General features: G+C 28.1%; 4 protein-coding genes across 4 annotated transcripts; all 4 read right to left on the bottom strand.

The window, feature by feature from the left end:
* Nucleotides 1-8,437: 8,437 nt before the first annotated feature.
* Nucleotides 8,438-9,205, bottom strand: GO595_003613 (ATP binding protein; the record flags this gene model as incomplete). Its single annotated transcript, XM_067916653.1, has 1 exon — nucleotides 8,438-9,205. The coding sequence occupies one exon, from the start codon at nucleotides 9,203-9,205 to the stop codon at nucleotides 8,438-8,440; it is 768 nt and encodes a 255-aa protein (XP_067776223.1).
* Nucleotides 9,206-9,387: 182 nt separating this feature from the next.
* On the bottom strand, nucleotides 9,388-9,936 carry GO595_003612 (eRF1 domain 3 family protein; the record flags this gene model as incomplete). Its single annotated transcript, XM_067916652.1, has 1 exon — nucleotides 9,388-9,936. One exon carries the CDS (start codon nucleotides 9,934-9,936, stop codon nucleotides 9,388-9,390), a length of 549 nt encoding a protein of 182 aa, XP_067776222.1.
* Nucleotides 9,937-10,231: 295 nt separating this feature from the next.
* GO595_003611 (putative translation factor pelota) lies at nucleotides 10,232-10,552 on the bottom strand (the record flags this gene model as incomplete). Its single annotated transcript, XM_067916651.1, has 1 exon — nucleotides 10,232-10,552. One exon carries the CDS (start codon nucleotides 10,550-10,552, stop codon nucleotides 10,232-10,234), a length of 321 nt encoding a protein of 106 aa, XP_067776221.1.
* A 315-nt stretch (nucleotides 10,553-10,867) lies between these two features.
* On the bottom strand, nucleotides 10,868-12,097 carry GO595_003610 (uncharacterized protein; the record flags this gene model as incomplete). The annotated part of the gene is made up of 1 exon (XM_067916650.1): nucleotides 10,868-12,097. One exon carries the CDS (start codon nucleotides 12,095-12,097, stop codon nucleotides 10,868-10,870), a length of 1,230 nt encoding a protein of 409 aa, XP_067776220.1.
* Nucleotides 12,098-13,139: the final 1,042 nt, after the last annotated feature.

Below are 13,139 nucleotides of genomic sequence, written 5' to 3'. Positions count from 1 at the left end.
GTAGCCGCTTCGTTCAGTTGTGTGCTATAGTAAATTAATAACGATTACATTGAATTTGAACATTATTTTTGATGCAAACATAAGTGCTGTTTGAAATAATTTAAATAATTTCCAAATATTATTTTGAAATATAAAATCATTTTAATAAAATTTAAACAAATTTTTCAAACATTTTGTTTTGTATATATTTATGGTTAATAAGGTAATTAAGCAGTTCTTTATTACCAGAAAAACTTGAAATATCTGTAAATTTTATTGGTATTGAAAATAAATAAATTCCAATTATCAATTGATGCAATAAGAATAAGTTTATCAGATTGCATTCTTCTTTTCTATAAATGAAAGAATATTATACTTGTCACACAAAACACATTTCTTTCCCTAATAATTCTAAATATGAATATTCTTATAATTTTCATTTAAATAATGAAAAAATATTTTCATATCAAAACTTCAAGAAATAACATGGTATTAATAACATACATTTGGAGATTAATTTCATCAATAAAAATGTCTCCTTATTTTAATATTCTTAGCGAAGAATTCGGATTACCTCCGACAGAGTTCATTTTTTATCGATTTTTGAAACTCAAATATCTTTTTATGTATCATAATTTTTTGAAATTAAATTGCATTATTCGATATAATAACAATTTAAAAAATTCTGTTTTGCTTTAAAGCTAAATTTTTTGTAAAAAAAATTGGAAGAAAAAATCGTTTGCATTTTTTTTTACTTTTTTTTCACATATACTTGATATTTTATGATGAAAAGATCTTCATTCTATTGGAAATTTGCTGAAGTTATAATTAAATTAAAAATTTCAAACTCAATTTTAAATAAAAAACAACTTCCGAAAAATAAATACTTAATACAAGGTAAGAGGGTTCTTATAAGGGGAAAAGTATTTAATAAAAGTTGATTTTTATAGATCTTTCCAAGAGTTAATTATCTCCTGTTCTGTTATCTTTTGAGACCAACATTACAAAAGTATACAGATTGCATCAACGATGTTATAATAATTTTCCTATACCATTTTTCGTTCAAACATTGAACATGCTTTCTGGGATTTTAAAATGCCAAAAATCGTTACTCCAGCGGCTGCCATTCATCTGCCGGTACAAACGTCAAGCCAATTTCAATATTTGCTGCTTTTCCTTTAACTAAATCAGATCTGTGGTACGCATTTAAATCTCATAAAACTTTAAAAATGTATCCGTTTTTGTATTTCTTCAGTCATTTCAGATCTCTCATCACTCCATCCACTCTCTGAATGGTCAATAAATAACTTCTTTTGACGAATACATTGTTGAAATCAAGGATCTTCGCGATATTTCTTTTCACATTTCGGTGCTTCCCTTTTTTGATATCAGTACAGACGACCAATCAGTATTCGAATTAAGATGATAATTTGCGAATGCTATTCGATCCTGTCGTTGCTGATCAGTTAAATAAAAAGTATGCTCGATTTACTTAGGCGTCTGTATTGCCACGGAAAATTTCCATCATACCTTTCTGCCTTTTTGTTACCATATAATTGGGCATTGTTAAAAGCAACGTTTTGAGATGACCAATGACCTATCGTTCTATCGTTGTAATTCGCGAATTTCTTGTCAATTTGTAGATTTGTCTGGTCGTTATCTGTAGATACTTAACGTATTTTTTGAGAAACAAGTTTGTTTTTAAATTCAATACAGTCTGGGCAATTCAACTTTCGGCGGGAGTAGAGGAATATGCTCTCCTTTTCCTCTTTACATGCGCTTTTGAAATTACTACAAAGTCCATCGCTTAGCAGGAAAAAAAGAAACCTATAATAAATTGAACTTAAGCCAATCAGAAATATACCAAAAATAATTTCTCAATCAAACACTTATTCACAATCAAATACTTATACACAATCAAATACTTATTCACAATCAAATACATATTCACAATCAAATACATATTCACAATCTAATACATTTAGTCAATCAAACACTTATTCACAATCAAATACTTATTCACAATCAAATACTTATTCACAATCAAATACATATTCACAATCAAATACTTATTCACAATCAAATACTTATTCACAATCAAATACTTATTCACAATCAAATACATATTCACAATCAAACACCTATACACAATCTAATACATTTAGTCAATCAAATACTTATACACAATCAAATACTTATTCACAAAGTAACACATTTAGTCAATCAAACACATATTCGCAATCTAATACTTATACACAATCGAATACTTATTCACAATCAAATACTTATTCACAATCAAATACTTATTCACAATCGAATACATATTCGCAATCAAATACATATTCACAATCAAATACTTATTCACAATCAAACACCTATACACAATCTAATACATTTAGTCAATCAAATACTTATACACAATCAAATACTTATTCACAAAGTAACACATTTAGTCAATCAAACACATATTCGCAATCTAATACTTATACACAATCAAATACTTATTCACAATCAAATACTTATTCACAATCTAATACTTATTCACAATCGAATACATATTCGCAATCAAATACATATTCGCAATCAAATACATATTCACAATCAAATACATATTCGCAATCAAATACATATTCACAATCAAATACTTATACACAATCAAATACTTATTCGCAATCTAATACATATTCTCAATCAAACACTTATACACAAAGTAACACATTTAGTCAATCAAACACATATTCGCAATCTAATACTTATACACAATCAAATACTTATACACAATCTAATACATATTCACAATCTAATACATTCAGTAAATCAAATACATATTCACAATCAAATACATTCTCGCAATCAAATACATATTCACAAAGTAACACATTTAGTCAATCAAACACTTATTCACAAAGTAACACATATTCACAATCTAATACATTCTCGCAATCAAATACATATTCTCAATCTAATTCATTTTCTAACATATTTACTAATTCGAATAGCTTCTCTAACTCTTTCACAATGTCCAATACATTTACTAAAAGTGAAACATTTTCTAATACATTTTCACAATCTCACACATTCACTGATACATTTTCACAATCTAATACTCATTCACAAAGTAACACATTCTCGAAATCAAATACTTATTCACAATCAAATACTTATACACAATCTAATACTTATACACAATCAAACACCTATACACAATCTAATACTTATTCGCAATCTAATACATATTCACAATCTAATACATTTAGTCAATCAAATACATATTCACAATCTAATACATTTAGTCAATCAAATACATATTCACAATCAAACACTCATACACAATCTAATACATATTCACAATCAAATACTTATTCACAATCTAATACTTATTCACAATCTAATACATATTCACAATCTAATACATTTAGTCAATCAAACACTTATTCACAATCAAATACTTATTCACAATCAAATACTTATACACAATCAAATACTTATTCACAATCAAACACCTATACACAATCTAATACATTTAGTCAATCAAATACTTATTCACAATCAAATACTTATACACAATCAAATACTTATTCACAATCAAATACATATTCACAATCAAATACATATTCACAATCTAATACATTTAGTCAATCAAACACTTATTCACAATCAAATACTTATTCACAATCAAATACTTATTCACAATCAAACACCTATACACAATCTAATACATTTAGTCAATCAAATACTTATACACAATCAAATACTTATTCACAATCAAATACTTATTCACAATCTAATACTTATACACAATCAAACACTTATTCACAATCAAATACATTCAGTAAATCAAATACTTATTCACAATCAAACACCTATACACAATCAAACACCTATACACAATCTAATACATTTAGTCAATCAAATACTTATACACAATCAAATACTTATTCACAATCAAATACTTATTCACAATCAAATACTTATTCACAATCAAACACTTATTCACAATCAAACACCTATACACAATCTAATACATTTAGTCAATCAAATACTTATACACAATCAAATACTTATTCACAATCAAATACTTATTCACAATCAAATACTTATTCACAATCAAACACTTATTCACAATCAAATACTTATTCACAATCAAATACTTATTCACAATCAAATACTTATTCACAATCAAATACTTATTCACAATCAAATACATATTCACAATCAAATACTTATTCACAATCAAACACCTATACACAATCTAATACATTTAGTCAATCAAATACTTATACACAATCAAATACTTATTCACAATCAAATACTTATTCACAATCTAATACTTATACACAATCAAATACATTCAGTAAATCAAACACTTATTCACAATCAAACACTTATTCACAATCAAATACATTCAGTAAATCAAATACTTATTCACAATCAAACACTTATTCACAATCAAATACATATTCACAATCTAATACATTTAGTCAATCAAATACTTATACACAATCAAATACTTATTCACAAAGTAACACATTTAGTCAATCAAACACTTATACACAATCTAATACATATTCACAATCAAATACATTCAGTAAATCAAACACTTATTCACAATCAAACACTTATTCACAATCAAACACCTATACACAATCTAATACATTTAGTCAATCAAACACTTATTCACAATCAAACACTTATTCACAATCAAACACTTATTCACAATCAAACACTTATTCACAATCAAACACTTATTCACAATCAAACACTTATTCACAATCTAATACATTTAGTCAATCAAATACTTATTCACAATCAAATACATTCAGTAAATTAAATACTTATTCACAATCAAACACTTATTCACAATCAAACACTTATTCACAATCAAACACTTATTCACAATCAAATACATTCAGTAAATCAAATACTTATTCACAATCAAACACTTATTCACAATCAAACACCTATACACAATCTAACACATTTAGTCAATCAAATATTTATACACAATCAAATACTTATTCACAAAGTAACACATTTAGTCAATCAAACACTTATTCACAATCAAATACATTCAGTAAATCAAATACTTATTCACAATCAAACACCTATACACAATCTAATACATTTAGTCAATCAAATACTTATACACAATCAAATACTTATTCACAATCAAACACTTATTCACAATCAAATACTCATTCACAATCAAATACTTATTCACAATCAAACACCTATACACAATCTAATACATTTAGTCAATCAAATACTTATACACAATCAAATACTTATTCACAATCAAATACTTATTCACAATCTAATACATATTCACAATCAAATACATTCAGTAAATCAAACACTTATTCACAATCAAATACTTATTCGCAATCTAATACATATTCACAATCAAATACATTCAGTAAATCAAACACTTATTCACAATCAAATACATATTCACAATCAAATACATATTCACAATCTAATACATTTAGTCAATCAAACACTTATTCACAATCAAATACTTATTCACAATCGAATACATATTCACAATCAAATACTTATTCACAATCAAACACCTATACACAATCTAATACATTTAGTCAATCAAATACTTATACACAATCAAATACTTATTCACAAAGTAACACATTTAGTCAATCAAACACATATTCGCAATCTAATACTTATACACAATCGAATACTTATTCACAATCAAACACTTATTCACAATCTAATACTTATTCACAATCGAATACATTCTCGCAATCTAATACATATTCACAATCAAATACATTTAGTCAATCAAATACATATTCACAATCTAATACATATTCACAATCTAATACATTTAGTCAATCTAATACATATTCACAATCGAATACTTATTCACAATCTAATACATTTAATCAATCAAACACATATTCGCAATCAAATACTTATACACAAAGTAACACATTTAGTCAATCAAACACTTATTCACAATCAAACACTTATTCACAATCAAACACTTATTCACAATCAAACACTTATTCACAATCAAACACTTATACACAAAGTAACACATTCTCGCAATCTAATACATATTCACAATCTAACACATTTAGTCAATCAAACACATATTCGCAATCAAATACTTATACACAAAGTAACACATTTAGTCAATCAAACACTTATTCACAATCAAACACTTATACACAAAGTAACACATTCTCGCAATCTAATACATATTCACAATCTAATACATTTAGTCAATCAAACACATATTCGCAATCAAATACTTATTCACAATCAAACACTTATACACAATCGAATACATTCAGTAAATCAAATACTTATACACAATCAAACACCTATACACAATCTAATACTTATTCACAATCTAATACATATTCACAATCTAATACATTTAGTCAATCTAATACTTATTCACAATCTAATACATATTCGCAATCTAATACATTTAGTCAATCAAACACTTATACACAATCTAATACATATTCGCAATCTAATACATTTAGTCAATCAAACACTTATTCACAATCTAATACATATTCACAATCTAATACATATTCACAATCTAATACATTCTCGCAATCTAATACATATTCACAATCTAATACTTATTCACAATCTAATACATTCTCGCAATCTAATACATATTCACAATCTAATACATATTCACAATCAAATACTTATACACAATCAAATACTTATTCGCAATCTAATACATATTCTCAATCAAACACTTATACACAAAGTAACACATTTAGTCAATCAAACACATATTCGCAATCTAATACTTATTCACAATCAAATACTTATTCACAATCAAATACATTCTCGCAATCTAATACATATTCGCAATCTAATACATTTAGTCAATCAAACACAAATTCACAATCGAATACATATACACAATCGAATACATATTCTCAAAGTAACACATTTAGTCAATCAAACACATATTCGCAATCAAATACTTATACACAATCAAACACTTATACACAATCTAATACATTCAGTGAATCAAATACATATTCTCAATCAAACACATTCTCGCAATCGAATACATATTCTCAATCAAATACTTATACACAAAGTAATACATTTGAATCATCTAAACAGTACACACATTCCATCACATTTACAAATACAAATACATTTTTGCAAAATAGCACATTTATTTTATCCAATACATTCACAGAATCAAATATATACGTATTTACTAATACATTTTCTTCTTCAAATTCTTTCACGCCAACTACATATATCAAATCTAATACATTTACATCATCACTCAACTCTATTTATAGTATTTCTTTAACGATTACAATGTCGTTTTCATATATTTTAACAATAATTCCCACAATCAAAGAAACAATTATTCCTTATTCATTTACCTCGAACACATTAATTAACACATTTATCAATTCAACATATACAAATATAAATATTATGTCAATATTTTATCAATCGAAAGTAGAACAAATCATTGATTATATAAGTCATTATTCAGAATATTTTACTTTTGTCAATGCAAATATATTAATTCCAAATGAAACTTCTTCAAATTCTTTTCCGATTATTATTATTATTGTTTGTGTAATTGTCGTTGTAGTTGTTGCTGTTTTAATTGTACTCGTAATAGTGATTCGTAATAAAATGAAAAATAATTTAATAATGGATGAAAATCAAGAAACAAATAATATCTCAGATAATGATTCTGAGATGTATGGTAATGCAGACTCTTCAGTAGATATAGAAGTAGATCCATTTGCTGAAGATTTATCTGAAAGCATTTGATGCATGAACTTTAAAGCGGAAAAATAAATGTTATCTATTGTTTCAATAAAAAAATTTATCGTTTTATATATGATAAATATTAAATTTAACTTTATAATATGAGAAAAAATTATGAAATTTAAAAAAGTGACTATAGTAATAATGATCACTAAAATATTTGTGCATTTGTCATAAGTACATTGTTGTGATCCACGCATGAATCTCATTCATATTCTTAATAGTGATTTCCTTTATTTTACTGCGGGTTATATTAATAACATTTTACATATTTCACTAACGCGATTACATGCTTCAAAGACTTGAAATTAAATGATAATTTTTGAAAACATAACCAATGATATTATACTTAGTACCGCTTATAAAAATGTAAAGTTAAAGTAATTACCATTTTTAATAAAAAGGATTTTAAGGGTTATTAGTATTATATTTAGAAATTAAACTGTTTTACTTAAATATTATCAAATTTTACATAAATAAAATTTATTTATTTAGTGAAAACATCTCTTTAATTTAAATCATATGATATTATAAAAGTAAAATTTATCATAATTTACTATTGCATTAAACTTCTTCATGGTGACATATCATGAAAAGATTGAAAACAATTTGAAGATAAATATAAATCTTTATTAGAAATAGAAAATCAAAAAATGATTACTTAGAATTTTTCCTCATTGAAATCAATGTATGTATTATTATCGTAATATTGTGTTATTAAGTCTATTTGTGCCACAACACGTACAACTTCTTCATCATCCAATGGATTAAATGGAATAAACTGAAGAAGGTTAAACTGTTCTATTAATTCGCATATTTTTGCTGTTAAATGTTCAAGTCGTGGATTCGTTGCAACAGCTCCGTATAGTGCTGTGGTATTCATATCACAGAACTCGTCGATTTTTTGCCTCATATCTTCTGATAATAGATCGCATTTTGACATCAAACAAATATGTGGAATTTCGATAATTGTTATTGCTGATATTGCAGCTAAACATCCACTTAAAAACTTGGATGGATCAACCATGAACTGTGAGTCAAGAAGAAATATTCCAATGATATGATATCCTTTTTCTTGTAAAATTCTAAATAATCTTGGCATGATATCAAGATGAGTAAACAATTCTATTTGTCCTGGGAGATCAATAAGAAGATAATCATCTTCATGTTCTCCTATCTCTTCATCAAACCATTGTTGATTTTGTACAATTGACTCAAGACAATAGATAAGACCACCATTCGGACCGAACCCCTTTTCTTCCATAACAGCTTGAATATCTATTGCACTTCTTATGTCTACAGTTGCCACATAAGGAAGTTCATCTACTGCAGGATCTAAATTCACAGCGACAACTGTTCTCTTGATAATATCGAAATGTTCCATCATTCGCTTTATGTATGTTGATTTTCCAGATCCCGCGGGACCCATCACTATTTGCGCGTACCTATTGGACATGAATAAACGGCCTCATGAAAGCCGATACACCAAATTGAATTCGATTACATCGTTTCGTCAGAAAATTCTATCGGCGACTTAATTAAAATCAAAAAAATGAAGGATTTCTTTATTCGGTATATATTTGGTAAAAAAGAAAAAAGAAAATTAATTAATTAATCGTCAAATCCATCATCGAATTCTGTATCTTGTTCTTGCGCCACTGCGAATTTTAACACTGCTGCAATGCCGCCGAGATCATTTAATTGTGTTCCGCTCTGATGTTTTGTCGAGAATATAACAACTTCTGTTTGATTCTTTTCGAGGTTTTCCTTCATTTGCAAGAAACTTAATCTTTCTTCCAATGGCAATGATTTAATGTAACTATCTGTAACTAGTAAGGTTTTAATTGCTGTTTCTTCATAACACTTTTGTACATTCTTTTGTCCTAATGCAATCATGTCCATATTTTTGTTCATCTCCTTAAGCAATTGGTTCATAGCATTCGCTTGAACAGTCGCCTTAAGAGTTTGAACATGTTTCTGCATCTCCGGTTGCGACAAAAGTGCTTCAAGTTCCTGGGGGTGCCCCGAGGAAACGGTTCCGGTGACAAATTTGTTCTGTTGGAACGCTGCGGAGAGGTTATACTTTGATTGGTTATTTCGGAGGTATGCCAAGAATTCGGACTGAAGGAAGCCGGGTGAAGCGATAATGATACATTTCATATCATCTCATTTTGATCATCATTGACAAGTGCTTCTGCTGTCATTTGGAAGAACTTGAGCTTAGCTTCCATGTTCTTACCGCTGGAGCCATGAGCTTTGACTTTGGGAATAGCTTTTTTGAACTTTCCTGCAATTACTGTGGGAATTACGGCCAACAATACAGATGTTGGCAAGCCCAGATTGCATCATTACGGCAGCAACAGTCGCATCGCTAACTGGATCGGATGCTTCTCTGATTTGATCTATTGAAAATTGATCCCATCGTTCTTTGATGATTGAAAAAGGTCGTCCTTGCTCAAGTAAAATTCTGTGGAGCTCCAACTCGAGCATCTTCAACTTCATGTGTAAGTGTTCCTCTAAGATTCATTTCATTAACACCAGATTGATAATCAATTTCGGTGATCTTCACAACTGCTTTTGTGATTACTTGACGTGCTTCCGATTTTCCTGTGGATGAAATGTTTTTTACTTTTCTTCTGATTTGTGATCGGATACAATCGCCAACATGTATAACATTTGCAAGTGTCCAAAAATCTTCGATGTTATCTATGGTAATTTGTAGTTCGCCTGTACCAGTGGCAAGGATATTTGCAAAGGCTTTCTGATCAATCTTCATTTTTTGAAGCGACTAACAATGAAGACCGTTTAAATAATAATTTCGGTTTTGCCATAGCCTTTCAAAATTTTTGTGATTGAAAGGTTACTTGGTCGGCATTTGATGACCACGATCGAAAGTTTTTGTGTTTTTTCCAGAAAATTCGTCATTAAAAGCAATAAATTGTTTTAACTAATGAAGTCTTTTTTTTTTTTTTTTTTACTTATGAATAAAATTAATCAATAAATTTATCAATAATTTTACCAAACTTCAATAGAATGTCGAAACAAAAAGACAGTTTCATGGATACAGTTATTTTTACTAATGAATATTTCATTATAAACAAATATTTGGGTTATCTGTCAAAAAAGGATTTGATCCCTTTTCCATCAAATAGATCTTAAAGAACTTCGACACGTTACTTCCATTTGCCATTTCCACTTTCCCAGTGAATGCAATATCATTGTTTGTTCTAACGCGTAATTTTTCAACACCGATTTTGAGCCTTTCTGCGTTATAATTATAAAACAGAATCAGCGCTGGATAAATTTGTTTGTTAAAGATGATTTTAACAATTGGATTTTTCTCAAATGTCGATTTCCCAATAAACATAAAATGTGGATCATTCGAATCTTTGTTCTTCATAAACAAAAGTTTCGGATCTTTATAGTTAGTACAGTTTTCGATGATAACTTCTTTGATGTCATTCCATTTAATGATCTTTCCATGTTCATCAAAAATATCAATGGCATTAATGCCAAACATGTTACCGCCTTCAAACGTAGAAACAACTTCAAATGATATACTTTCGGCAGGTCGAATTGGATATGTTCCCCATTTATCACTAAAGCGTGGATGGGGTTTAAGGCTTGGAAATGCTTCAAGAAGAATGTCTTTGGCTTGGCTATATGCGTTGTTTTTGTCTGTTGTGATATGATGTGGAATTGGAATATCTATAACAAAAGCTTTGGGAACTTGGCCACAAAAGATTTCGGTGGAGTTGAATTTGATTTCAACATCGCAAACACCACTTTCACAATGAGTAATTGGATTCCAAATTCGGATGATTTGTGCTTCTGATTTTTTTGGAATGTAACAAATAATGGTGAACTGTGATGTTGGTGACCATGGGATCTCCCACGTGAATTCTTCTGTAGTTTTTATTCCTGGTTTATGGAATAATGTTTTTAGATTTGATTCTAATTTGGGTTCTGAAATTGAAGAAATGGATGTAATTGGTATCGGCTGATATTTGCTTCCTATAATACTTATATGTCTTACAGAAAGAAAATCAGGAGATCCCCAATTTGAAAGAAAATGAAATGTAATCAAATTAGAACTTGAATTCAAGGAATTTATCGTCCTTGGGGAATTTAAGCTCACTAATTGTGGCTCGTGATGAAGTGGCTTGAGATTTTCGGTCGAAAAATTAAGACCAATTAACTTTTTCGAAAATTTCCCTGTACTAAAGTTTGGTCGTATACCGCCTCTCCTTCGAAACCCATTTCTTATGTTTAGTGATGAAGAGTATTCTCCAATTCTTCCTTTTGGAGAATTTTTCATCATTTTGGTTCAACAATAGTGTAAAGCATTCAAAAAAGTACGAGTATTAATTCAAATTTGAATTTGTAAGATCGTCCTTCTGAAAAATCAAAAACACTGCTCTGCCAGTTTGGAAGAGGCAAAAACACAACTTTTCTAATTGCCAATAAACCACCTCATAACTTTTTGAGATAATTTTATATCAAAAGCATTTACATTACAACACAATATTTTCAATATAATCATATTGAAATTTTTTGTCGCTCAGAACAACAAAACCGATAAGGAGAAAAAATTCAAACATTAAAGACCAATAAAAAATTGCATCGCCCGGGAATCGGACCCGGACCCCCAGCTTGGCAAGCTGAAATTCTACCATTAGACCAGCGATGCTATCTGAAAATCAATTTAACATATTATATATATATATAAAATTGAATTATAATTGGAATTCTTCCTAATTAGCGATTTTATGATAATGATTATATATATGAATCATATTATCTTCTTGAAGCAATGATTGAACAAAATTTACTTGAACCAAATATTGTAAAAAACATCCAGAATGCTTATTTTCTAAATTTTATATGATTTGCTAAATTATAAAGAACTTTCAAATAATAATTGGGAATTCCATAAGAAATTAATTAGAGAAAGACATTATCCAAATGAAATATCGAAAATAATTCGAAATGATGAAATAGAAAAACTTCAAGAAATATTATCACTAACAAATTTTGATTTTGATCAAACATTTGAACCATCACTTTATGAAAGATGTTCATATGTTAATTAAAAAATATGTTTCATTAATTGATTATGCAGCATTTTTTTCTTCTATTAAATGTTTTAAAATATTTACTTATAGAATGGTTCAAATGTAAAAAATACAGGTAAATATGCAGTTGCAGGTGGAAATGAAGAAATTATTCATTTATGTGAACAAAATCATTCATCATTTAAAGATGCATATGAAGCAGCAATTGAATTCCATCAAAATGATATTTTTCTTATATTTATGAGGAAAAAACTTGTGGCTTTCTTTGTTGCAACAGTAATTTAATAC

This window comes from Histomonas meleagridis, assembly GCF_020186115.1.
Source record: "Histomonas meleagridis strain 2922-C6/04-10x chromosome Unknown contig_215, whole genome shotgun sequence".
Taxonomy (NCBI): Eukaryota; Parabasalia; order Tritrichomonadida; family Dientamoebidae; genus Histomonas; species Histomonas meleagridis.
This window is presented reverse-complemented; position numbering and strand designations above follow the sequence as displayed.